Genomic DNA, 27728 nt, shown 5'->3' with positions numbered 1-27728 from the left:
AGATATACAGATAACAGAATAAGAAGATGAAAAAAGAATGAATATCAACCTCTTTTGTAAATATAGCCAAAAACTAGTTTTTAAGTATGATATAAGTGGCAAACAAGGTACGTTGTCTTTTCCGTTTGGTTAACCAATCTGATCCGTTAACAATTCATGTTTTCAATATACATTAAAGAAATAGGTCCTGGATGTTCTGAAAAAGACTACGTAATATCCGAAAATGTATTTCTCTCTGATAATATATCGATTATATTGAAACTGCGATAAATTCAAATATATTCACTATTTTAAAACTCATCAGTTACTAGCTCTACAAGTTTATCTTAACGAACACACATTCCAAACTGAGTTCTGTCTATGAAAGTGGCAACTATAAGGAAACGCAGAGTGGCGAGACCAGTCTATGTGATGTTTGGCATTGGAAGTGGAAATATCTGAACAGTAATGTATTGCAGTACGTTTCAACAAGTGTTTGATGGTTCAGAAGACGTGTGAGTATGAATTTGAATATCAACCTGAAGAAAACATTAATGTGATTATAATTTGCTCAACTAACTGCGAACAATTGCGACACGATTGCTGTTTCAAGTGTTTGTTGGTAAGCTCAGTGGTAAAGGTGTTTGTTCATCATACCATAGACCTATGGGTTCGATTCCCAAATGCTTTCCTTATAAAAAGTTATGTGTTGGTGCCTCAGATCACCTATTGCATCACTTGCTGATATAAAGGTGTGTATCTATATAAAATAAACATCACTGAGCAGTTAAGTACTGTGTTAAAACAACAATACCTTATTTAAATCACGGATGTTTAATAGATGTCCTTGGTCCTATCTGTCTATTTCAACTACTTTTTGAATATCTGTATGTTCAGAGTGATTTTTAGTTGTACGCATATCTCATATTCTTGTCATTGAGGGCCACATCACAAGAACATCAAGAACTGAAGGAATATGGTTTCACAAATTCAGGGTTTTACACATAACCTTGTAAGAATTGGAGTGATGATGACTCACTACTTTTCAATTTTTAAAAATTTCATAATGTATTTTTTTAGGGGGTTGAGGGGAGGGGGGAGAGCTGGGTTCATTTTTTGAATTTGGGAGTCATTATTTTCTTTACACTGATGCAAACAATATGAGACCCCTCTGTTTTTGGCCTGGCTATACTTGTTTGCTGTCAAATACACTGTGACTGTAGTAAATGCTAGATAGAAACACACACAGTTGATTGGCTGGTGTGTAGTCATAGCAGTAATGCAGTGCAACAGTGCTCTATATATACACAGTGGAAATTCCAAATTTCTCTTTTTTTGATAGTTATTTGGTCTCATTTAATTCTGAAAGTTTGAACATTTGTTTTATTTTCAATAACTAGTGGATTAGTCGTCATTACTTTAAAAAAATATTTAGATTTCCTCCGCAAATTTTTATTGTGTCAATTAGGACTTGTATTCAAAAATGTTTGCGAGTATTTGCAGGAAAATTATTGGTTCAAATAAGCAGGAATTATGCATCATGTGAATCCCTGCAAGCCTACATGTTGATCAATGCTAACAGCACCAGGTGACCCCAGTTCCTTGGCTTGTTTAGAAATAAACATTGAACTTGGGAACAGCTGCAATAATTGCATTGATTTTGTATTGTCTGATTCAGTCTGTTACTGCTTGTTCAAAACACAGAGTTGGTAGTTATCCTTCACCATCTTGTTGATATTGATGTTCAATAAACAATTTTTTCATGTCTGCTGTTCTGGCGATGTTGCAGGTTGTATACAGGTAATTTGGTGAAAGGTCAATGTATGATAGGGACCCATGAGATATGCATAGTTAAAAGATCATTTTGAAAGTTATGAGATGTGTTCATAAGAGTGAGAATTTGACTTGTCGAGTTAACATTGCATTTTGGGTCTTACAGCAGCACTGAATGTATAGGTAAGGCTAAAATGTGTCAAAAAGGCTGAGGTTAGAGGTTTTTCAGGAAGTCATTTTCAAATATTTCATTATGAGCAAATCCTTGAACGTTTGACCCAGGCTGATTTTCTGAGGAGATGCATCTTCCCTATAGGCAAGGGGGTTACCGGTAACTGTCTATAAAAGTCCAGTTTCCACCCTTGCTGAACTTGGCTTGAATCTCTGGGTTCGATCGTAGCGCCACCAGTGGCTATTACGGGTTATGTCCCTTCTATGTCCCTCCTATTGACCAATCAGATTCCACCTGTCATGTCACTTGTGTTTGCTTTAAACAAAATGGCGGCGCCCAGTCAAGGCGATCTGATCGATTTGGGTAAATTTGTTGACACCAAGTTGGCGGTACACATGCTTTGCAAATCCTGCAATCAACCAAAATCTGCCGAGTGTCAATATTTATATATGATTTTGATTGGACTATGCATAGACTTGTTAGTTAAGCCAAAATATTACTCCATAATTCGTCAAGGGTGGAAACTGGACTTTCATTGGGGACTTCACAGGTCGTAAGTTGTGAAGGAAACATTGGGTAATTATGAAGACTGTTATATTGTTATGTTTCTGAAACTTTTCATGTATGTTTGTACGCAACTTCAAATTTATTGTACCCGTGAAGATCCTGGGTAAAATAGATCTTCAGCAACCCATGCTTGCCGTAAAAGGCGACTATGCTTGTCGTAAAAGGCGACTAACGGGATCGGGTGGTCAGGCTCGCTGACTTGGTTGATGTGTGCATGTCATCGATCCCAATTGCGTGGATTGATGCTCATGATATTAATCACTGGATTGTCTGGTCCAGACTCGATTATTTACAGACCGCAGTCATATAGCTGGAATATTGCTGAGTACGACTTAAACAACAAACCAACAACAAATCAAATTTATTGGGTAATTGTGATTTGTTTTGCATATTTTACGCAAATACCCAGCTTATCTGGAGTTGTGGAGCACTTATAATACAACCCACAATTGTTACAGATAATGACTGAGTCCTGACAGTTGTGTTGTGACGTGGTGATGCCCCGTCTTCGTCAGATCAAGCTGCCTGTGGTCGTCATCATCGGTTTCTGCCTCATCTACTTCCTGTTACACCATTATGCCAGCGACATCAACAGACACCCGAGACTTTTCCGACCACGGCCCCACAAGGGAGTTCCTATGCCCTTGCCCCCTGATGATGTGGCGGATAATGGGAAACTATCCAAGTACAGTCTCGGGCATCTCCATGACATAGGGAGGATTGAGACACCAGACGACCAGCGTAAACATGACCAAGGTAAGAAAACGAAGAAGATAATGTACTCTTCAAATGTTCGTCTGCACCAAAGTAGGTCATGGTGTTAAGATTGACTCCCCTCTACCGTGTGTTTGTCATGTTTATGCCCAAAATAACATTCTTGATTTGAAGGCATCTGCCTCCCTGTAAAATTGCCCCTTGTACAACTCCCCAGGAAATGTGCGCCCTGTACAACTCCTCAGGAAAAGTGTCCCTATACAATTGCCCAATTAAAAGTGCCCCTGGACAACTGCCCCAGGAAATGTGCCCCCTGTACCATTGCCCTAGGAAAAGTGCCCCCTGCACAACTGCCCCCAGAAAAGTGTCCTCTATACAATTGCCCCAGGAAATATGCCCCCTGCACAACTGCCCAAGGAAAAGTGCCCCCTGCACAACTGCCCCTGGAAAAGTGCCCTCTATACAATTGCCCCAGGAAATATGCCCCCTGCACAACTGCCCCAGGAAAAGTGCCCTCTATACAATTGCCCCAGGAAATGTGCCCCCTGTACAACTGCCCCAGGAAAAGTGCCCTCTGCACAACTGCCCCAGGAAATGTGCCCTCTATACAATTGCCCAAGGAAAAGTGCCCCCTGTACAATTGCCCAAGGAAAAGTGCCCCCTGTACAATTGCCCCAGGAAATGTGCCCCCTATACAACAGCCCCAGGAAAAGTGCCCCCTGTACAATTGCCCAACGAAAAGTGCCCCCTGTACAATTGCCCAACGAAAAGTGCCCCCTGTACAATTGCCCAAGGAAATGTGCCCTCTATACAATTGCCCAAGAAAAGTGCCCCCTATACAATTGCCCCAGGAAAAGTGCCCCCTGGAAAAGTGCCCCCTATACAACTGCCCCAGGAAAAGTGCCCCCTATACAACTGCCTCAGGAAATGTGCCCCCTGGAAAAGTGCCCCCTATACAACTGCCCAAGGAAAAGTGCCCCCTGTACAATTGCCCCAGGAAATGTGCCCCCTATACAACTGCCCCAGGAAATGTGCCCCCTGGAGAAGTGCCCCCTATACAATTGCCCAAGGAAAAGTGCCCCCTGTACAACTGCCCCAGGAAATGTGCCCCCTGGAAAAGTGCCCCCTAGACAACTGCCCAAGGAAAAGTGCCCCCTGTACAATTGCCCCAGGAAATGTGCCCCCTATACAACTGCCCCAGGAAATGTGCCCCCTGGAAAAGTGCCCCCTATACAATTGCCCAAGGAAAAGTGCCCCCTGTACAACTGCCCCAGGAAATGTGCCCCCTGGAAAAGTGCCCCCTATACAACTGCCCAAGGAAAAGTGCCCCCTGTACAATTGCCCCAGGAAATGTGCCCCCTATACAACTGCCCCAGGAAATGTGCCCCCTGGAAAAGTGCCCCCTATACAATTGCCCAAAAAAAGTGCCCCCTGTACAACTGCCCCAGGAAATGTGTGCCCTGTACGATCGCCCCTGGAAAATGTCCCCCATCGCAGTTGCCCCTGGAAAACTGAAATCATGGTCAACTGGCAAAAAGTAGATGATCAGTTCTAAATTTCTCCTGGCAAGAAGAGTAATTCATTTGGTTAAGAAATTTTTACATCCAATTTGAAAATCGATACAGACATTTTGCAGACGTGAGACCAAATATCGGCCTCTGAGCAGGTCTAGATACATCCCTGTCTAGTCACACCAAAGACCAGGGTACAATCTCACTCCTTGTTGTGCAAGGTTACAGTGTATAAAGCCCAGTCCTGATGTCCTCTGCTGTGATATTAAAGGACTACCCGGACCTGTGGTTAGTCACTTGATATATTGTTGAATGACAAAAATTATCTAGAACTCTATTGTTACACTACAAGTCACTAATGTTCGCATTTCTTTCTGACTATGCAACCATTCCTTCTGATTTTTCATATGGTTGAATAAAGATATAACTTGATTGAACTTCAGTGTATGATTGCCGCAAATAGCTGCAAAATTGCTGATGCGGCGTTAAGCAGTATTCTCACTCACTCACTCACTCACTCACTCACTCACTCACTCAGTGTATGAATGACCAGATTGTTAAATACATGTATCAAAATATGTTTTGCCAGGGCTATGTTAAAAATGTTCCTAATCGGACATTTTGAGACATCTGAGACCTACAGTGGGTACCCGGGTAGGGTTGGGTAATAGGGGGGTGGGGGTTGCCGGGTAGTAAATTTGGACTCATCTCAGGCCCAGCAACCTATGTGGGTTATAAGAGGCAACCAGAACATTGGGTGGTCAGGTTCCACTTCACAATCAGATGCATGCTTGATGAGTTTGTAACCAGTCAGTGTTGACACGACTCAGGAGAAAGTTCAGTCGTGATTTGCAGTAAAGCAAATGTTATTAAACACAGTAAATCTTAAGAAATAGTAAAAATAATTACAAAATCTACACAAACAGTAAAAATAAATACAATGATTACTGCAATTTTTTTTACCTGTCGCAACAGAAATGTAACCATCCATGGGAAAGCAGTAGGCAGCTGTTTTGGACACTGCTCTGCCTGTAATATCAGACAACATCTCCATAGGAGGCTGTATCTCAGGGAAAATTGACAACCTAATCCAAATAGGCAAAAGATTCATGGATTCATGCGCCAGTCAGAATTCAGCTTTCTAAATCAATTCAGCCTAATTTTTTTATCACCTTTATTCAGAATTCAGAAAACCCCATATAAACACAGATATGCCCTTTGTAGTACACCCTTTGTATGAAGATGCCCTGGCACTCGGAAACAGCAGGATGTAATAAATAGCTGCAAAGGTATATTATCATGGCTTTATTTTTTTGCATTTGAACTCCCCAATTATATTCATTTTTGAGATACAGAAATCAAATTGTCTGGATGCTTCACTCACTCATGCAAAGACTTTAGTTGCCTCGGGTCTGATTGAGTGATAAGAAAGTTCACCTGGCATGACGGATGACAGCAGCTAAACATTGGATTCTTTGACTGTATGGCATTAAGTTTTGTATAGAAACATGTCTGTGGTAATACCATGCGTATCCTGACGATGTTCTTGACAAGGCTGTTGTCAATGACTGTTTCAGGTTACCACCGCCATGCCTTCAACATCCTCATCAGCGACAGACTTGATTATGTACGACCTATCCCCGACACGAGGAACCCGCAGTACGTATACACGAACACAGTGCCATGGCCGTGTTGTCCACTGATTCCATCGTGGACTCCTGAATTCCGACATACTGGGTCTGAATTTGTCCTCAGCACCTCATATTTCTCAGACAATATATTTTTTGGGTCACTTCTTCAAGACATGTAATTTTTCTGAAAGGAAGAGCCAAAAAATGTTTTCATTTGACCCTCAGCAGATGTGTTATGGCTGTCTACATTTCTGGTCAAACATGTGACAGACATGTTGGTCTGGTGGATTCAGTGTCCGCCTGTACGGCAGAAGATTTGATCCCCGGCTGCATCATACCAAATATGTTAAAGATATGTTTAATGGTAAAGTGTCCGCCCAAAAAGTGGAAGGTCTGGGTTTCGATCACCGGCCGTGTCGTACCAAAAGACGTTGAAAGATGAGGCATGAGTGTCCATTAGCCTATTTCAAAGTCTTGCTCATGCCATTTCAAGCCTACTTTTTCTTGGCTCAGTAGTTGTACCCAAACACAAGTTGTACCCCTTGTGATGAAAATGTGATATCCAATCAGTTTGCTGTTCTTGTTTTGAATATTTTGGTCGATCAGATAATGAACAAATTCCAGATTTGATCCCTGTAAAACAAACAAAATGTCAGATTTTGTTCTGCCGATAATGGAGACTCACAGACTCCATATTATCACGTAACACAGCACATTGCAGTTACATGAAAAGGGTGGCAGTATGGGTGGTCTAAAAATAGCATTGCATCTCAGTCACTGCGATAAGCATTTAGTCGTTCAAATACAATGAAGTTTGCACACAAATATATAAAAGGCACTAACTGCATGGGCCTGCTGATTGATAACTTGAGATGCCTTCTAGAATATTTGTTGTTTGAATGATTTCAGAGCAAATTTGACACATTGAACCTGGATACTGATTTTGTAAAACGTTCTCTGATTGGACTGTCGATATGTGCGATTGTCCAATCCCGATCATGTCTCTGTTAGCATAGAAAGGTAGGCTTAAAATGGCCAGGAAGAAAACTAGTCTTGATATGGGCTATTTGACAGGCTTGCCTGGGGAAGATTGTTGTGTTTAATGAAGGGCAATAATCTTGAACCAGGTGTAAACCCCATTTCACCTTCCACCTATTACAAGAAAAGACAAACATGTAAAATTTATGTTCATGCACATATCTATTCAGAAACAAAACATTATCAATATTCAAACTGTTTATTTCAACAAGGTGGCATGGGTGTCCCAGTCGTGTCAAACACAACTAACTGAATACTGTTCAAAGCCATGTTAATCCCAACTCACAGACACTGTCAAGTATGGGTCCATAAGAGGAAATCCATTTCAGTAATAATCATAATACTTCACATCTTCCCGAGGCAAGAGGGGCGGTCGGGTAGCCTAGTGGTTAAAGCGTTCGCTCATCACGCCGAAGACCCGGGTTCGATTCCCCACATGGGTACAATGTGTGAAGCCCATTTCTGGTGTCCCCCGCCGTGATATTGCTGGAATATTGCTAAAAGCGGCGTAAAACCATACTCAATCACTCACTCCCGAGGCAAGAGCGTCCACTAGCCTTTTTATCAAAGTCTTGTTTCCACCCTTGCCACATCAAGCCCACTTTCCTGTGAAAAGTACGATTGGACTATCATACATATCGATAGTCCAATCAGAGAGTGTTTCACAAAATCAACATCCACGACTAGTACACCTTCGTCTGAAAGTGATTTATTGCTGCCTGTCTTTGTTGACACGAATATGTCATTTTCATGTTAATGTCTATGTTTTTGTTTCAGGGATGAAATTGTAAATGTTTTTGTTACCTGATCGACTAGGTCGTCGCCTATGGTTGTCACCACCTTTGTGAAGCTACTCAAGATAAGAACAGCGAACTGATTGGATATCGGGTTTTCATTACTCAGGGCACATTATGAGGTGGCGCCAGGGTGGAGCAAAGAAAAGTGGCCTTGATGTGGCAAGGGTAGAAACTAGGCTTTGATATAGGCTAGTGGACACGTTTGCCTCAGGAAGATGAAGGCTTCATAAATGTTTACGCTGTATTTGTTGTCAGTACAATGGTCACTTGAAACCCACATTTCCATGCGTATGACCCCTGGTGTTTTTACTGAAAGTTCCATGGGCTCACAAATTAATAGACCCAGGTAAATTCCTGTTCCTGACTTTCAGACTGAGACTCTTCTTCCTGTTTCAGGTGCAGGGACAGTGTGTTCTCCAGTAACCTGCCGACAGCTAGCGTTATCATCTGCTACATCAACGAAGCCAGATCTGCCTTGCTGCGCACAATCCACACTGTGATAGCCCGGTCACCGGAACACCTTCTCAATGAGATTATACTGATCGATGATTTCAGTGACCTAGGTAGGTGCACAATCCACACTGTGATAGCCCGGACCCCAGAACACTTCAATGAGATTATACTTCTCGATGATTTCAGTGACCTAGGTAGGTGTACAGTTAAACTGTGATAGCCCGGACCCCAGAACACCTCAATGAGATTATACTGATCGATGATTACTGTGACCTTGGTAGGTGTACAGTTAAACTGTGATAGCCCGGACCCCAGAACACCTCAATGAGATTATACTGATCAATGATTACAGTGACCTAGGAAGGTGTACAGTCCACACTGTGATAGCCTGGTCACCGGAACACCATCTCAATGAGATTATACTGATCGATGATTACAGTGACCTAGGTAGGTGTACAGTTAAACTGTGATAGCCCGGACCCCAGAACACCTTCTCAATGAGATTATACTGATCGATGATTACAGTGACCTAGGTAGGTGTACAGTCCACACTGTGATAGCCCGGTCACCAGAACACCTTCTCAATGAGATTATACTGATCGATGATTACAGTCACCTAGGTAGGTGTACAGTTAAACTGTGATAGCCTGATCACTGGAACACCTTCTCAATGAGATTACACTGATCGATGATTACTGTCACCTAGGTAGGTGTACAGTTAAACTGTGATAGCCCGATCAACGGAACACCTTCTCAATGAGATTATACTGATCAATGACTACAGTGACCTAGGTAGGTGTACAATCCACACTGTGATAGCCCGATCACCGGAACACCTTCTCAATGAGATTATACTGATCAATGACTACAGTGACCTAGGTAGGTGTACAATCCACACTGTGATAGCCCGATCACCGGAACACCTTCTCAATGAGATTATACTGATCAATGACTACAGTGACCTAGTCAGGTGTACTAGGTAAAGGACTGCCCCCATGAAGATCCATGTTTGAATTGGTCATCAACGACCTATGCTTCTCTTAAGAGGCAACTAACGGGATGGGAGGGTCTATGATGCTGTCACCATATCCCAAATCAATGCTCATGATGTCAATCACTGGATTGTCTGGTTCACACCTGACTGCCGTCATATAGCTTGGATATTGCTGAGTGTGGCGTTAATCAACAAACAAAGTGAAGGACTAGTTGACAAAGACTGAGTAGGCATACAGTCTGGGGTTCGATCAACATCCGCGTCATACCAAAAGACGTTAAAAGATGGTACTTGTTGTTACCCTGCCTGGCACTCAGCATTGAGGGGCAAAAACAAGGACTGGTCAGCTTGGAGTCAGTATATTGTGTCTGAGTGGGGTATTCATGTTAAACTGTGGCATGGTATCTCAGTTGGCTAGCACTATAAATCGGCATCAGTCCGGACTAGTACAAGCAGCCCTACACACACATGCATGCATGTCACGATATAAGTGCAGTCATCTTGGTGGTGACGTTAAACCTCGTTTCGCCTCACCTGTTTGACAGATGAACTGAGGGGAGACTTCCTTAACTATATCCACATCAACCTGCCGCAAGTAAAGGTGTACCGGATGGAGGAGAGGTCAGGGTTGATTCGGGCTCGGATGTTTGGAGCTAAGAAGGCCCGAGGAGAGGTAGGATGAAGTTGAGCTTGTAAATAAGCGGATGAACATATGTCAGATATTTGTTAGCATTATAAGTGGTTTTTTTGGCATTACTTTGTTACATGACACAAAACCCCAGTTTACCCATTTCACCTCACTCACTCACTCACTCACTCCATAACTTGAGGCATCCACATTAAAGTTTAAAGCAGCGCTAAACCCAACTCACTCACTCACTCACTCACTCACACGTTGGTTTCAATTCATGATCAAGTGGCAAACATCTAGGACATTGGCGCTTCCACATGAAGCTGTCATGCCATGACGCAAGCACGCACGCACGCACGCTTGCTCACTCACTCACTCACTCACTCACTCACTCACTCACTCACTCGGCTTCCACATTAAACTGTCACACTGTTAGATAACAGAAATGCTGTTTAAAGCAGCGCTAAACCCAACTCACTCACTCACTCGCTCATTCACTCACTCACTCACTCACTCGGCTTCCACATTAAACTGTCACACTGTTAGATAACAGAAATGCTGTTTAAAGCAGCGCTAAACCCAACTCACTCACTCACTCGCTCATTCACTCACTCACTCACTCACTCACTCGGCTTCCACATTAAACTGTCACACTGTTAGATAACAGAAATGCTGTTTAAAGCAGCGCTAAACCCAACTCACTCACTCACTCGCTCATTCACTCACTCACTCACTCACTCACTCACTCACTCGGCTTCCACATTAAACTGTCACACTGTTAGATAACAGAAATGCTGTTTAAAGCAGCGCTAAACCCAACTCACTCACTCCCTCGCTCATTCACTCACTCACTCACTCACTCACTCACTCACTCGGCTTCCACATTAAACTGTCACACTGTTAGATAACAGAAATGCTGTTTAAAGCAGCGCTAAACCCAACTCACTTACTCACTCACTTATTCACTCCCTCGCTCATTCACTCACTCACTCAGCTTACTCATTAAACTGTCACACTGTTAGATAACAGAAATGCTGTTTAACAGCGCTAAACCCAACTCACTCACTCACTCACTCACTCACTCACTCACTCACTCACTCACTCGGCTTCCACGTAAAACTGTCACACTGTTAGATAACAGAAATGCTGTTTAAAGCAGCGCTAAACCGAACTAACTCACTCACTCACTCACTCACTCACTCACTCACTCACTCACTCACTCTCGCCAGGTGTTGGTGTTCCTGGACAGTCACTGTGAGGTGAATGTCAACTGGCTGGAGCCGCTGTTGGAGCGGGTAGCAGAGAGTGAGCACAACGTTGTCATCCCCATAATCGACATCATCAGCCCCGACACCTTCGCCTACGAGGCCTCGCCGCTGGTGCGCGGAGGCTTCAACTGGGGGATGCACTTCCGCTGGGACCAACTTCCTCAGAGTGTCGTGGACAACCAAGCTACAAACAGCAAACCAATGAAGTATGTGGAGAAATTCACAGCCAGAGTGTGTGTTTGTCTTATTATAACTGGGGGCACGGGTGGCCCAGTCTTCAAAGTCAACGCGATTCGCTGTGCAGAGATGCGTCCCTTGGGCACGCCAGAAACCTATGATTGTGGGTTCGAATCTCGGTTCGCCCCGATTATGTTTCTAGGTTTGTCAGCACCATACCCGTGCTCGTGGGTTTCACCGAAGTGGTAAACGTCTGAGACCTGCATCACTTGGGGCTTTCCTCCTACATTAAGCTGACACGCCGTGATATAACTGGAATACTGTTAAAAGCGGAGTTTAACCCAACTCACTCACTCACTAACTATTAATGACCCATAAAGATCTGGGTTAGAATAAGTCTTCAAGAACCCATGCTTGCCGTAAAAGGTGACTATACTTGTCATAGGGGGAACTAACGGGATCGGGTGGTCAGGCTCGCTGACTCGGTTGATGCATGTCATCGTATCCCAAGTCCTTAGATGGATGCTCATGATATCAATCACTGGATTGTCTGGTCCAGACAGATCACCATCATATAGCTGGAATATTGCTGATTGCGGCGTTAAACATCAAACAAACAAAATGTAACTATTAATGAGGCATGGTAGCCAAGTGGTCTAAGGTGCTTTTTATGAGTTTGAAGCCCAGATTGTCCCTTTATTATGATCCTTTGGTCTGTCAGTGACATTGGTTTTGCCAAAATGGTTATTATTATTTTATGGCGTACTGATCCAATATCAGGAAGGGGGAGTGGCTGTTCCAGTGGTCTTCAGCACAGCAGTTCATTATGCAGAGTTTTCTCTCTTAGGTGTGCCAGGAACCTATGTTGTATGTTTAAATCCCAGATTCGCCCTGATAATGTTTGTCAGCACCATACCCGTGCTCGTGGGTTTCACAAAGTGGAAAATGTCTTAGACGTGCATCACTTCAGGCCTTCTCCAACATTAACCTGACACGCCATTATATGCTGTTCAAAGCATTGTTAACCCAACTCACACTCACATCACAACGTTTTTACATCATAATACCAAGTACATGCTTTGACACTTTATCCCCTTGCTTACATGCTTAAGTCATATCAGAATAATCCATATATATTCCTGCAACAAGTGATTGTCCTCATAATGTTCAGTCACATGTTCAGTCATGTGTTCAGTCACCTGATCAGTCAAGTGTTCAGTCAAGTGTTCAGTCATGTATTCAGTCACCTGATCAGTCAAGTGTTCAGTCAAGTTTTCAGTCATGTGTTCATTAAAGTGTTCGGTCAAGTGTTCAGTCATGTGTTCAGTCAAGTGTTCAGTCATGTGTTCAGTCACCTGATCAGTCAAGTGTTCAGTCAAGTGTTCAGTCATGTATTCAGTCACCTGATCAGTCAAGTGTTCAGTCAAGTTTTCAGTCATGTGTTCATTAAAGTGTTCGGTCAAGTGTTCAGTCATGTGTTCAGTCAAGTGTTCAGTCATGTGTTCAGTCACCTGATCAGTCAAGTGTTCAATCTCATGTTCAGTCACGTGTTCAGTCACGTGTTCAGTCAAGTGTTCAATCTCATGTTCAGTCAAGTGTTCAGTCATGTGTTCAGTCACGTGTTCAGTCAAGTGTTCAGTCATGTGTAGAAGCTTGTCTCACCCTCCAGGTCCCCCACGATGGCGGGAGGCCTGTTTGCCATAGACAGAATGTACTTCCACCAGATGGGAGAGTACGACTCGGGGATGGATGTGTGGGGTGGAGAGAATCTCGAGATTTCCTTCAGGGTGAGTAACCATGGTAACAGCAGGAGAGAACAAAGCATGACAAAGTCAAATGATGTGAAAACAATTCAAAATATCCAAAAATACATATTGTTACTGGTCTGTTCAAAATATTTATTTCTGTTTTATTTATATATTTATGTATTTGACCTGTCAAGATTCACCATTGTACCAATACATCACAAATGTTCACCTGCCACTATGATACATGATACAACTACCCATGTATCCATTTTTTTATTCTGTATTGATTTTCCAACAGTTTTCACAAAATTTTATGATAGCCCACAGAGATGCCAACACCAGTTGAAGCTTACCTCTAGGGGTAGCATGTCTGCCCGGAGAGCGGAAGGTCTGGGCTTCAATCCCCGTCCGTGTTGTACCAAAATATATTAAAAGATGGTACTTGTTGTTACCCTGTCTGGCGCTCGGCATTAAGGTGCTAAAACAAGGACTGGTCGGCTCGGAGTCATAAACTGTGTCTGAGTGGGGTATTCATGCAAACGGATCCACTGGTCGGGGAACAAATAAAACCGCATTTGAGTAGTACCTGGATACATGCGGTATATGATAAAAATAAAAATAACAACAACAACAACAACATCGGATGATTAAAGTAGCAAAGCTCCAAGGGATAATTAACTTTAACCTGTCTAATGAAACCAAATCTTAGTTTTCGCTACTGCTAACCAAAGATCTGAGGACATCCCATTACAGGTCACGTCAGAACAACCTTTTGCGAATATTGACTGACCAATGAAATGACTGACAAGAAATCGACATTTGCCAATCAGAAGGCGGCTATCTCGAGCTTTACGGCACTAGTTTCAAACAGGCGACTACGCTTCGAAACATATTTTGACGTATTCTCGATTAAAAAATATAAAACCGACCAAAACAACATTCTGGAATGACATAGGTGGCCTAGATTGTATGGATATAATCATAAAACCCGTAACTGTCATTAGGAATACCCTCTGTTAAATATTTCGAGGTTGCATGATTAGAAAATACATTCTGACTGTCACTTTCATGATCTCGTAAGCGAGGCTCTGATTGGTTGGATGAAAGGTCGTGCTGACGTGACCCGTAATGGGATGTCCCCAGATCTTTGTTTAGCGGTAGCGAGAACTAAGCTCTGATTTTAATGAGATTGTCTAATGACGTGATGTTGTCAGATCTGGATGTGTGGCGGGCAGCTAGAGATCATCCCGTGTTCGCGTGTCGGGCACATCTTCCGCAAGCGGCGGCCATACAGCGGACCAGGAGGAGACAGTTTCACCAAGAACTCCCTCCGAGTGGCCCTGGTGTGGATGGATGACTATATCGTAAGTGATGTCACCGACGTCTGGTGTAAGCAGACATCAAAGGCAGTATATAAGTTGATAGTTTCACCAAGAACTCCCTCCGAGTGGCCCTGGTGTGGATGGATGACTATATCGTAAGTGATGTCACCGACGTCTGGTGTAAGCAGACATCAAAGGCAGTATATAAGTTGATAGTTTCACCAAGAACTCCCTCCAAGTGGCCCTGGTGTGGATGGATGACTATATCGTAAGTGATGTCACCAACGTCTGGTGTAAGCAGACAACAAAGGCAGTATATAAGTTGATAGTTTCACCAAGAACTCCCTCCAAGTGGCCCTGGTGTGGATGGATGACTATATCGTAAGTGACGTCACCGACGTCTGGTGTAAGCAGACAACAAAGGCAGTATATAAGTTGATAGTTTCACCAAGAACTCACTCTCAGTTGCACCAAAACAATGAGTCTCTCATACAAACCCTTAAAAAAATCCTAGCACTCTGAAGCAAGTCTACAATATTTTGGCAAGTGTTGATTTCTTCAGTTTCATGAATAGAATCCTTCTGCTCCTTTCTGCTACATATTAAAAGACAATTTAACACACTCTTATATCTTTTAATATTTTCATTTAAGTGACTAAACATGAGCTATATTATTAGTCTACAAGGTGATAAACTTCTACAGATTGCACCATAATTGGCTTTGCTCCCACAACAAGCTGCCATACTGTGATATAACTATTGTCATAACAATGTAACGCCAAGTCCATCACTCATAGCATTGTGAGACAGGTACTCTCACACCATGGCAGTGTTACTGCAATGGTGAAGCTGTCACACCTACACGAATGTCACAATAAATCATGTCTTTCAGAAATATTACTACAAGATCAGTCCTGGTGCCAAAGATGTTGATGCCGGCGACGTCTCAGACCGCAAAGCTCTGAGGAAGCAGCTGAACTGTAAATCCTTCAAGTGGTACCTGGACACAGTCTACCCACAGCTGGTAGGTTTGTCAGGGCAATGACACAATGTGTGCGTTTCCGCTTTCAACCAACCAAAAGTGTGGGGTACAGTGGTGTTAGGTAGAGTCTACCCACAGCTGGTAGGTTTGTCAGGGCAATGACACAATGTGTGCGTTTCCGCTTTCAACCAACCAAAAGTGTGGGGTACAGTGGTGTTAGGTAGAGTCTACCCACAGCTGGTAGGTTTGTCAGGGCAATGACACAATGTGTGCGTTTCGGCTTTCAGCCAACCAAAAGTGTGGGGTACAGTGGTGTTGCGTAGAGTGGTGTTGGGTAGAGTGGTGTTGGGTAGAGCGGTGTTGGGTAGAGTCTACCCACAGCTGGTAGGTTTGTCAGAGCAATGACACAATGTGTGCGTTTCCGCTCTCAGCCAACCAAAAGTGTGGGGTAGAGCAGTGCTGGGTAGAGCAGTGTTGGGTAGAGCGGTGTTGGGTAGAGTGGTGTTGGGTAGAGTGGTGTTGGGTAGAGCGGTGAAGGGTAGAGCGGTGTTGGGTAGAGCGGTGTTGGGTAGAGCGGTGAAGGGTAGAGCGGTGTTGGGTAGAGCGGTGAAGGGTAGAGCGGTGTTGGGTAGAGAGGTGTTGGGTAGAGCGGTGTGGGGTAGAGCGGTGTTGGGTAGAGTGGTGTTGGGTAGAGCGGTGAAGGGTAGAGCGGTGTTGGGTAGAGCGGTGTTGGGTAGAGCGGTGTTGGGTAGAGCGGTGAAGGGTAGAGCGGTGTTGGGTAGAGCGGTGTTGGGTAGAGCGGTGTTGGGTAGAGCGGTGAAGGGTAGAGCGGTGTTGGGTAGAGAGGTGTTGGGTAGAGCGGTGTGGGGTAGAGCGGTGTTGGGGAGAGTGGTGTGGGGTAGAGCGGTGTGGGGTAGAGCGGTGTTGGGTAGAGCGGTGTTGGGTAGAGCGGTGTTGGGTAGAGCGGTGTTGGGTAGAGCGGTGTGGGGTAGAGTGGTGTTGGGTAGAGCAATGTTGGGTAGAGTGGTGTTGGGTAGAGTGGTGTGGGGTAGAGCGGTGTTGGGTAGAGCGGTGTGGGGTAGAGCGGTGTGGGGTAGAGCGGTGTTGGATAGAGCGGTGTTGGGTAGAGTGGTGTTGGGTTGAGCGGTGTGGGGTAGAGCGGTGTTGGGTAGAGCGGTGTGGGGTAGAGTGGTGTTGGGTAGAGTGGTGTGGGGTAGAGTGGTGTTGGGTAGAGCGGTGTGGGGTAGAGTGGTGTTGGGTAGAGTGGTGTGGGGTAGAGTGGTGTTGGGTAGAGCGGTGTGGGGTAGAGCGGTGTGGGGTAGAGCGGTGTGGGGTAGAGTGGTATCATAAAAGTTGAACAAAGAACAACAAACATTTTGTGTATGAAAGCATGCGCCATGACAATCCATTATAAATTAACTACCTTGATAATATGGTGTACCATCCTACAATGTGTGAAGCCCATTTCTGATGTCCCCTGTCATGATATTTACGGAATATTGCTATGAGTGGTGTAAAACTATAGTCAGTCACTAATTGCATATGCTGTACAATGCAAGTACAACAGGTGAAAAAAACAATCATCGCGATGAATATTGATTCCTGGAAACCTGTCAAATGATTAACTAAGTTCAGGCTTGTATATTGTTTTCTGGTAAATGTGAATGTCTGTGTTGACAGTCATTGCCAAGTCAACACAGTGGAAACCAGGTGTTTTTCAATAAGCACAAACTTGGGACATTCCAGCAGCCGAAGACCAAGAGATCTGGAATGGTAAGCGTGATGGGGAACAAGCAGTCCGGTAGACAGCTTCTGACCCACTCCATGAAGCATTTGTTCCGTGTTTAGCCCAGAGTATGTTAATCTGTGTATGTGATTGTTCCTGTGAAAGGGACGGACAAATCTGTCATTCATTCCCAAGTTGAAGCACATGGTCTAAGGTCAGTGTGTGTGATTGGTACTGTGAAAGAAAGTGACAAATCTGACATTAATCCCCCAGCTGAAGCACATGGAATCAGGTCTGTGTGTGTGATTGGTTCTGTGTAAGAGAGTAACACATCTGTCATTTATTTCTCAGTTGAAGCACAAAGTCTAAGGTCTGTGTGTGTGATTGGTTCTGTGAAAGGGACGGACAAATCTGACATTTATTCCCCAGTTGAAACACATGGCCTCAGGTCTGTGTGTGTGATTGGTTCTGTGTAAGAGAGTGACAAATGTGACATTTATTTCCCAGTTGAAGCACATGGCCTCAGGTCTGTGTGTGTGGTTGGTTCTGTGAAAGAGAGTGACAAATCTGACATTTATTTCCCAGTTGAAGCACATGGCCTCAGATCTGTGCGTTTGATTGGTTCTGTGTAAGAGAGTGGCAAAGTAGACATTTATCCCCCAGTTGAAGCACATGGCCTCAGGTCAGTGTGTGTGATTGGTTCTGTGAAAGAGAGTGACAAAGTAGACATTTATCCCCCAGTTGCAGCACATGGTCTCAGATCTGTGTGTTTTATTGGTTGTGGGAAAGAGAGTGACAAATCTGACATTTATCCCCCAGTTGAAGCACATGGTCTCAGATCTGTGTGTTTTATTGGTTGTGGGAAAGAGAGTGACAAATCTGACATTTATCCCCCAGTTGAAGCACATGGTCTCAGATCTGTGTGTTTTATTGGTTGTGGGAAAGAGAGTGACAAATCTGACATTTATCCCCCAGTTGAAGCACATGGCCTCGGGTCTGTGTGTGGAGTCGGAGGAAGAAGTATTCAACAAGAAGTCTCTCCTGCACCTGGCTGTGTGTAGGTCCACCGCAGAGAGTAAAGATCAGGTAGGTAGCTTCACTAGGATGATGATGATGATGATGATGATGATGATGGCAGAATAGGACCCAGTTCTTGTTAGAGCAGACCAAAATAAGAATCAAGTAGCTACAATGTGTGACCTTGCTAAATGTGTGACATTTACAGGCAGCTGTGATATACCATGCTTTCACCTGACTAACTTTAAATTGTTGAAGTAATTGTAAACCTGATGGTGATGAATACCATGACAGGGTTTGAACTTAAGCTTTACTAGTCCCTGTAAAGATAAAATGCCCTTGTAACGTTAAAACAATGGCGAAATTTGGAAATTGGTACTAGTTCGCAGGAATTTGTACAAGCCACACACTAGCGGGCTGGTGTTCAAGTCTCACCCTGCCATGATAATGATCCTGTTTTACATGACAGAAAGCAGACTACACATAAACTAACAAACAGTGACTGTGTGGTTCATGATAAAGTAGACTTCTTTATTTTACTGTAATAGCGACATTTTGTATAGATCCTTATACCGTTGTCAAGCAAGTCTAATAATGAACATGGTACAGAATTAATGTGGTAGGTGGAGGATTAACAGTACTGACAATTTGCAAACATAAGACACATAAACATGAGTTGGTCAGATGATAACAACAGAAGGATAGCACTGTACCAACATGCTAGACAGGAAACACATGAGGAGGAAGCTAATTCAAAGATGGGGTGATTATTGCTTATTCTACCATATATTTAAATAAATATATCTACAATTACAGGTTACAAAATGCACAGATGCAGTTACTACAATATTCAAAGGATGTGTGGCAATACATTTTATGCAGGAAGCACGATAGAAATCTACTAACGGAGTGTATTTACGTTTTGGAGACAATAGAGAGCTTGGAATTTTGGCGCTTTTCTATATACGACTGTGACGTCATTCATTTGCGTCACAAAGAGCAATATGATGTCATAATGGTGATGTGCAATGTAGAGCAAAAGCCTTGCAAATCTTGCTTTGTTTTCTTTAGGGATGCCCACCTCATGTTAGCTTACCAAGCTGCCGTGCTTATATGCTTTCAATGCATGTCATATGTTTGAGTAAAGTAATTCGGTGTAAACAAACTGCTTGAGTATATACAGCACCCTATTTTTTCGGTGAATCCGTAATTCAGATCGATAACCCACTAAAAACACTGGACTCAACCCATGCCGCAATTGAACATTTGAAACCTCACGCTGTGTGTTCGGTTCCAAATTCAATTTAGCGAGGTTAAATCTACAGGTAACCTAGCTCTACATTAAAAACACAGTATGTTTATCTCCTGAATGAGTTTATTGTAGGCGGATGGAATGAAATAGCCTTGATCTCTGTTGATTGATGGCTTGTGATGAATGAGAACTGCTTCTGTTAGTTTTCTTTTAGTCATGGAGGTTGATGGAGAGGTTTATGCAGTTAAAGATGATGGGATAGATCTGAGACATCTCCAGTGTTGTATAACTCAGCTGAGTTCTGCGTGTTACAGGTTTGGTTTGAGACGGTGGACAAGGACTTCCGTCTGGCTAACTTGCTGTGCCTGGATGTTGAAGACAAGGGGAATGGTGGCGCCATCTATGGACGGATTATGAAATGTGGCGGTTTCTCCTCTCAGCAATGGGTGTGGAGCAAGCAGGTGGGGGATGACATGGGGAACAAGATTGTTCTAAATACAGGCGACTCTGTGTCAGTTTAAGAAAATCATGACTTTCACAGAAGCTGGGAGAAGTTTTACTTTGTTTTTCCTGCATCAGATGAACGCTATTTTAATTTTCCTATTTGCTTTCCCCCTGTTCTTTGCCTCTCAACCTAAAGAAGATATGTTGCCCTGTACTTATCATTAAATTCAGCTCTTTTACTCTGACACAATCCCCCTCAGTGTGAAGATTTGAGGACAAAACCCTGAGCAAACTTTGCCCAGTCTAAAAAAAGGATGTGTGGGTTCATGAGACAATCAGATGTTAGCTTTCTAAAACATGAGCTTTCTAGCTTCATTTATTTGCCACCTCAATTTGGAAGTTTTGATTTTAAGAACAGAATGCCCACACCGAACACAACTATTCCTTTGATGGTACTCCCTTTTGGGTGTGGCAAGAACAGAGTCTGTGACGTATCCACAACAATATAATGGATGGCCTTTATCATTTTCATTCAGAACTGGATGACAATCTCATTAAAATCAGATCTTAGTTCTCGAAACCGCTAAACAAAGATCTGAGGACATCCCATTGCGGGTCACATCAGACTGACCTTGAGTGAACAACTTTGACCGACCAATGGAATGACCAATCAGAAGGCAGCTTTCTCGTGCTTGACGGCACAAATTTTAAATTGGCGACTACGCTTCGAAACATATTTTTACAAATTCTTGATTACAAATTTGAAACCTGAACAAAAAAAACATTCTGGAATGGCTAATAGATGGTCTAGATTGTAAGGATTCAGTCGTAACTATCTTTCGGAATACCCCCATGTTAATGTTTTCGAGATTGCATGTTTAGAAATCACATTCCGACTGTCACTTTCATAATCTGGTAAGCGACGCACTGATTGGTCGGACGAAAGGTTGTTCTGATGTGACCCCTAATGGGATAGAACCCAACTCACTCACTCACTCATACGTCTCTCTACCTTTCAGTCAGGGAAGTCCCAGCTGTACAACCCCGGTAGTGGGAAGTGTTTGTCTGCCACGGGGATAGAACCCAACTCACTCACTCACTCACTCATACATCTCTCTACTTTTCAGTCAGGGAAGTCCCAGCTGTACAACCCCGGTAGTGGGAAGTGTTTGTCTGCCACGGGGATAGAACCCAACTCACTCACTCACTCACTCATACGTCTCTACCTTTCAGTCAGGGAAGTCCCAGCTGTACAACCCCAGTAGTGGGAAGTGTTTGTCTGCCACGGGGATAGAACCCAACTCACTCACTCACTCATACGTCTCTACCTTTCAGTCAGGGAAGTCCCAGCTGTACAACCCCGGTAGTGGGAAGTGTTTGTCTGCCACGGGGATAGAACCCAACTCACTCACTCACTCACTCATACGTCTCTCTACCTTTCAGTCAGGGAAGTCCCAGCTGTACAACCCCGGTAGTGGGAAGTGTTTGTCTGCCACGGGGATAGAACCCAACTCACTCACTCACTCACAAATCTCTAACTTTCAGTCAGGGAAGTCCCAGCTGTACAACCCCGGTAGTGGGAAGTGTTTGTCTGCCACGGGGATAGAACCCAACTCACTCACTCACTCATACGTCTCTACCTTTCAGTCAGGGAAGTCCCAGCTGTACAACCCCGGTAGTGGGAAGTGTTTGTCTGCCACGGGGATAGAACCCAACTCACTCACTCACTCACTCATACGTCTCTACCTTTCAGTCAGGGAAGTCCCAGCTGTACAACCCCGGTAGTGGGAAGTGTTTGTCTGCCACGGGGATAGAACCCAACTCGCTCACTCACTCATACGTCTCTACCTTTCAGTCAGGGAAGTCCCAGCTGTACAACCCCGGTAGTGGGAAGTGTTTGTCTGCCACGGGGATAGAACCCAACTCACTCACTCACTCATACGTCTCTACCTTTCAGTCAGGGAAGTCCAAGCTGTACAACCCCAGTAGTGGGAAGTGTTTGTCTGCCACGGGGATGGAACCCAACTCACTCACTCACTCATACGTCTCTACCTTTCAGTCAGGGAAGTCCAAGCTGTACAACCCCGGTAGTGGGAAGTGTTTGTCTGCCACGGGGATAGAACCCAACTCACTCACTCACTCATACGTCTCTACCTTTCAGTCAGGGAAGTCCCAGCTGTACAACCCCGGTAGTGGGAAGTGTTTGTCTGCAAAGGGGATAGAACCCAACTCTCTCACTCACTCACTCATACGTCTCTACCTTTCAGTCAGGGAAGTCCCAGCTGTACAACCCCAGTAGTGGGAAGTGTTTGTCTGCCACGGGAATAGAACCCAACTCACTCACTCATACGTCTCTCTACCTTTCAGTCAGGGAAGTCCCAGCTGTACAACCCCGGTAGTGGGAAGTGTTTGTCTGCCACGGGGATAGAACCCGACTCACTCACTCACTCACTCATACGTCTCTACCTTTCAGTCAGGGAAGTCCCAGCTGTACAACCCCGGTAGTGGGAAGTGTTTGTCTGCCACGGGGATAGAACCCAACTCACTCACTCACTCACTCATACGTCTCTACCTTTCAGTCAGGGAAGTCCCAGCTGTACAACCCCGGTAGTGGGAAGTGTTTGTCTGCCACGGGGATAGAACCCAACTCACTCACTCACTCATACGTCTCTACCTTTCAGTCAGGGAAGTCCAAGCTGTACAACCCCAGTAGTGGGAAGTGTTTGTCTGCCACGGGGATAGAACCCAACTCACTCACTCACTCACTCACTCACTCACTCACTCACTCACTCACACATCTCTACCTTTCAGTCAGGGAAGTCCCAGCTGTACAACCCCGGTAGTGAGAAGTGTTTGTCTGCCACGGGGATAGAACCCAACTCACTCACTCACTCATACGTCTCTCTACCTTTCAGTCAGGGAAGTCCCAGCTGTACAACCCCGGTAGTGGGAAGTGTTTGTCTGCCACGGGGATAGAACCCAACTCCTTCCTCAAGCTCGTCATCTGCTCTGACCATCCGCTGCTCAATTTTGATCTTGTGACAGAGTAGACTTCGATGACAAGAAGTCACGTCACACCTACCAAGCTCAACATCATCATCCCCTGAAATCAGTCTAGTCGTGGATTAGCAGCTCACATAAGTGATTCATCCAGACGTTCTCAGAGGACGATATTTAGCACCAAGTCTGCAGTGAATATCATTAAAAAAGCTGAAATTTCAGATGATGATAATTAGTAACTTATTGCATATACCTCAACAAGGGTTATGTATTTTACTGACAAAGGGACAAAGTAATGGAATAATTAAGAAGATAATTAGAACTGAATCGTTTGAGGAATAGCTTTTTGTTTACAAAGCAATAAGTTAGTGTTGATTGAATGTCCTTGCTTGTCTTTTGGATTTTCCAAGGCCCTGGTCCACAAATGAATCTAAGTCCCATACTTTCATATAGACTTACAACAGTCATAGCGCTAAGATGATCGTAACTCCTATACTTTCACGCAGAATTACGATAGTCATAGCGCTAAGATGATCGGAACTCCTATACTTTCACATAGACTTACCACAGTCATAGCGCTAAGATGATCAGAACTCCTATACTTTCACGTACTCTTGACAGTCATAGCGCTATGATTGCTTTGTAGAACACGGCCTTGGTCAGTGGGTCAAGATAAAGTAGGCAAAATGATATATGTAACAGAATGCCAGATCTTTCTTGAGGAGCACAGCCATTGCATGCTTCTACAGGATCTGCCAGTGTTATGAACATAACCTTTTACTTCTGACTTAGTGAAACATCAGAATATTCTTCATATTGAGTGTGGGGGGAGTCGGGTAGCCTAGTGGTTACAGCGTTTGCTCGTCACGCCCAAGACCCGGGTTCGATTCCCGGATGGGTACAATGTGTGAAGCCGATTTCTGGTGTCCCCCGCCGTGATATTGCTGGAATATTGCTAAAAGCAGCGTAAGACCTTACTCACTCACTCATTACATTAAGTGTGGTTTTCACCTAAGTTGTTAACTCTAACCTAGAATAACGAGTTAAAGTTATTACAGTCTATACAGTCATTTTACTGTACGTTTAGCGTTTTACGTTTAACCATAGATTTAGAAAGTTGTATTCATTGACAGGCAATTCATGATTATGGTCAGCAGAGTGAGTGAGTGAGTGAGTGAGTATGGTTTTACGCTGCTTTTAGCAATATTCCAGCAATATCACAGCGGGGGACACCACAAATGGGCTTCACACATTGTACCCATGTCGGGAATCGAACCCGGGTCTTCGGCGTGATGAGCAAACGCTTTAACCACTAGGCTACCCGACCGCCGCTATGGTCAGCAGAAACACTACCAGTGCAATAGGCAGGCAAAGAACACTAAATCATTTACAAAAGTTTTATTTTGGTTTAAAGCAACAATTACAAACAACAATTACGATGGTACTTTAATTCACATTTACAAACTTTCTGAATTTCCAAATTTCTATTATGATCACAATTACTGAATGACAAGAGTGTCGAACGATGTTGCCTATCCTATCTTGCTCACCTGGCTGGTTCTTACAGCTTAAAACTTATTTGAAACACTGACTGTAATATTGTGTAACTAGAAATTAGAATACCAGTAAGACTTTGGAACAGGTCAAACTTGTACTTGCAATAATAATGTTTGTATTGTGTCACCTCTCTAATGCATCTCCAACTCATCATGACAGAGAGGGGGGCATGGGTGGCCCAGTCGTCTAAGGTGCCGCGATTCGCTGTGCAGAGTTGCGTCCCTTGGGCACGCCAGAAACCTATGATTGTGGGTTCGCCCCAATTATGTTTCTAGGTTTGTCAGCACCATACCCGTGCTCGTGGGTTTCACCGAAGTGGTAAACATCTGAGACCTGCATCACTTCGTGCTGTCCTCCCACAGTAAGCTGACACGCCGTGATATAACTGGAATACTGTTAAAAGCGGCGTTAAACCCAACTCACTCACTCACTCACTCATGACAGAGAATGGGGCAAATTCATGGGTCTTCTAAGGCACCGCGTTTCACTGTGCAGAGTTGCGTCCCTTTGACACACCAGAAACCTATGATCTATGAACTTAGGATCTAATCTCCGTTCATGCCGATTACAGGTTTGTGTGGGTTTCATCAAAGAGGTAACCGTCTTGACCTGCATCAAATCGAAGTTTCCTCCCACATCAAGCTGGGGGCGGTCGGGTAGCCTAGTGGTTAAAGCGTCCGCTTGTCACGCCGAAGACCCAGGTTCAATTCCTGACATGGGTACAATGTGCGAAGCCCATTTCTGGTGTACTCCGCCATGATATTGCTGGAATATTGGTAAAAACGGCGTATACCATACTCAGTCAGTCACATCAAGCTGACACACCAGGATGTGAGTGAGTGAGTGAGTATGATTTTAAGCTGCTTTTAGCAATATTCCAGCAACATCACGGCGGGGGACACCAGAAATGGGCTTCACACATTGTACCCATGTCGGGAATCGAACCCGCGTCTTCGGCGTGACGAGCGAACGCTTTAACCACTAGGCCACCCGACCGCCCACCACACCAGGATGTAGTTAGAAAGACTGTTCAAAGAGGTGTTAAACCCAACTTTTTCCCTCACTATCATATTGTGTTTTAGTGGCCAGCGGTGTGTTTTGTTGTGTTATTTTTACAATGAAATCAGTTCCACTATGGACTTCTACCTATGGAGGTGACCCGTGAAGATCCGGGGTAGAATAGATCTTCAGCAACCCATGCTTGTCATAAAAGGCGACTATGCTTGTCGTAAGAGGCGACTAACGGGATCGGGTGGTCAGACTCGCTGACTTGGTTGAAGCATGTCATCAATCCCAATTGCGTGGATCGATGCTCATGATGTCAATCACTGGATTGTCTGGTCCAGACTCGATTATTTACAGACCGCTGTCATATAGGTGGAATATTGCTGAGTGCGGCGTAAAACAACAAACCAACCCTGTGGAGGTGTCTCATGAGGCATGCTTAGTGGTGGAGACTGTGACGTGTCATGTTTATGTTGGCCACAGATAACATTCCCGTGTACATTTTCTTATATGTGTGTTAATACTTTATGCGGTGCATTTTGGCCGATTTTACGAAAGGAATGTTTTGATTTTAGTTTTTGTAAACAGAGACAATAATAGCTTGTCTGACATGAAGCTTGAACCTTTGTTCTGTAAATATCTTCTTCAAATGATTGTTCAAAGATTTCTTTCAAATATATGTGATATGGAAGTCTTCATCAAATCAAATAATGAGGGAGAGTTGGTAGTAAATGATTGTGTGAAAGCAGAGACCATAAATAAATCGCTGGTGAAAGCTAGTCCCAGGCAAGTTTTAGTTGAGAGGGTGCAAGGGTGGGCAAAGTTGCGTCCCTTGGGCATGCCAGAAACCTATGATTGGGGGTTCGAATCCAAGTTCACCCTGATTATGTTTCTAGGTTTGTCAGCACCATACCCATGCTCGTGGATTTCACCAAAGTGGTAAATGTCTGAGACCTGCATCACTTTGGGCTTTCCTCCCACATTAAGCTGACACGCTGTGATATAACTGGAATACTGTTAAAAGCGGCGTTAAACCCAACTCACTCACTCACTCAATTGTAGTTTAGAAGTTACCGTAGATGATATCGTAGTGCATGAGTGCAATCAGTATTAATGCCGATACATTTTATGTGTGATATTTCCGTTACCATGGTTTCTGTAGAAAAGTCACAGAAAATAACCCTCTTTAAATCAACTGTAATTTCTTTACTGTACAAGTGTACTCCATGAGAACCCATTAGCATCACAAGTTGCCTATACTTGAACCCTGCCTCAGCCACACCCCTGGCAGCTGATTACATATGCTACTCAAAAGAAGTTAAGGATCACTCCGAGGGACTGGTCTGGCACAGGTCCAACCTTTGCTATTACTCGAGATGGCAATTTGGCGGAGTCATATTTTGAATCAAATTCTGTCCATACAAACACTTGAATTATATTGCAAATTTTGTGAAAAGATTATCGGCAATAATTTAGACAATGGGTATTGACACATGTAGACTCAATTATTTTAGTCTAACATTTTTAAGTGCTGTGTGATAAAATGCAATCAAAGGAATCGGAAGTTTTGTATCTGGATGTTTGAAAGTGGAAAAAAATGGCAAACAATTTCACTATTTTAATCATTCGTGCGTTCAAAAGATACCAAACTTGCAATCATGATACTAGTGATTGCCACTTTCTTTTTTAAATGCCAGTGTAAGAGCCCAATTGTCCTAGCTGTTCCTTTGGCCTCAACTTGGGGTCTGTATCTCTGTGATATAGATAGGAATGTGAGATTCTGTAACCACTTTGTCAGATATTTTCATTGTGTTGTCAGCAGTATCCCTGCTTTTCAATATACCTACATGTGCCGTAGGTTTCAGATTGAGAATGGGGTTTGAATCCCGGATTCTGTTTCAAGGTCGTCAGTACCATACCAGTGCTCGTGGGTTTCACCAAAGTGGTATATGTCTGAGACCTGCATCACTT

General features: G+C 43.8%; 1 protein-coding gene across 3 annotated transcripts; it reads left to right on the top strand.

Moving 5' to 3' along the window:
• Positions 1-349: 349 nt before the first annotated feature.
• LOC124130847 (polypeptide N-acetylgalactosaminyltransferase 11-like) lies at positions 350-24395 on the top strand. 3 transcript variants are annotated; one of them, XM_048388280.1, is made up of 13 exons: positions 350-494; positions 2950-3247; positions 6294-6375; positions 8579-8745; positions 10175-10302; positions 11490-11734; positions 13375-13492; positions 14668-14817; positions 15667-15798; positions 17437-17529; positions 18458-18568; positions 20066-20212; positions 23111-24395. In XM_048388280.1, the coding sequence occupies exons 2-13, from the start codon at positions 2989-2991 to the stop codon at positions 23243-23245; spliced, it is 1767 nt and encodes a 588-aa protein (XP_048244237.1). In that variant the 5' UTR covers positions 350-494; positions 2950-2988; the 3' UTR covers positions 23246-24395. The 3 variants fall into 3 exon arrangements, with proteins under 3 accessions (XP_048244237.1, XP_048244231.1, XP_048244238.1); XM_048388274.1 differs by lacking the exon at positions 23111-24395 and adding an exon at positions 21215-23078; XM_048388281.1 differs by lacking the exons at positions 18458-18568; positions 20066-20212; positions 23111-24395 and adding an exon at positions 17990-18049.
• Positions 24396-27728: the final 3333 nt, after the last annotated feature.

The sequence above is a fragment of the Haliotis rufescens genome, unplaced genomic scaffold, assembly GCF_023055435.1.
Source record: "Haliotis rufescens isolate VD_foot unplaced genomic scaffold, xgHalRufe1.0.p SCAF_10, whole genome shotgun sequence".
Lineage (NCBI taxonomy): Eukaryota > Metazoa > Mollusca > Gastropoda > Lepetellida > Haliotidae > Haliotis > Haliotis rufescens.
Note: the sequence above shows the minus strand (reverse complement) of the source record. Positions and strands in the feature narration are given on the sequence as shown.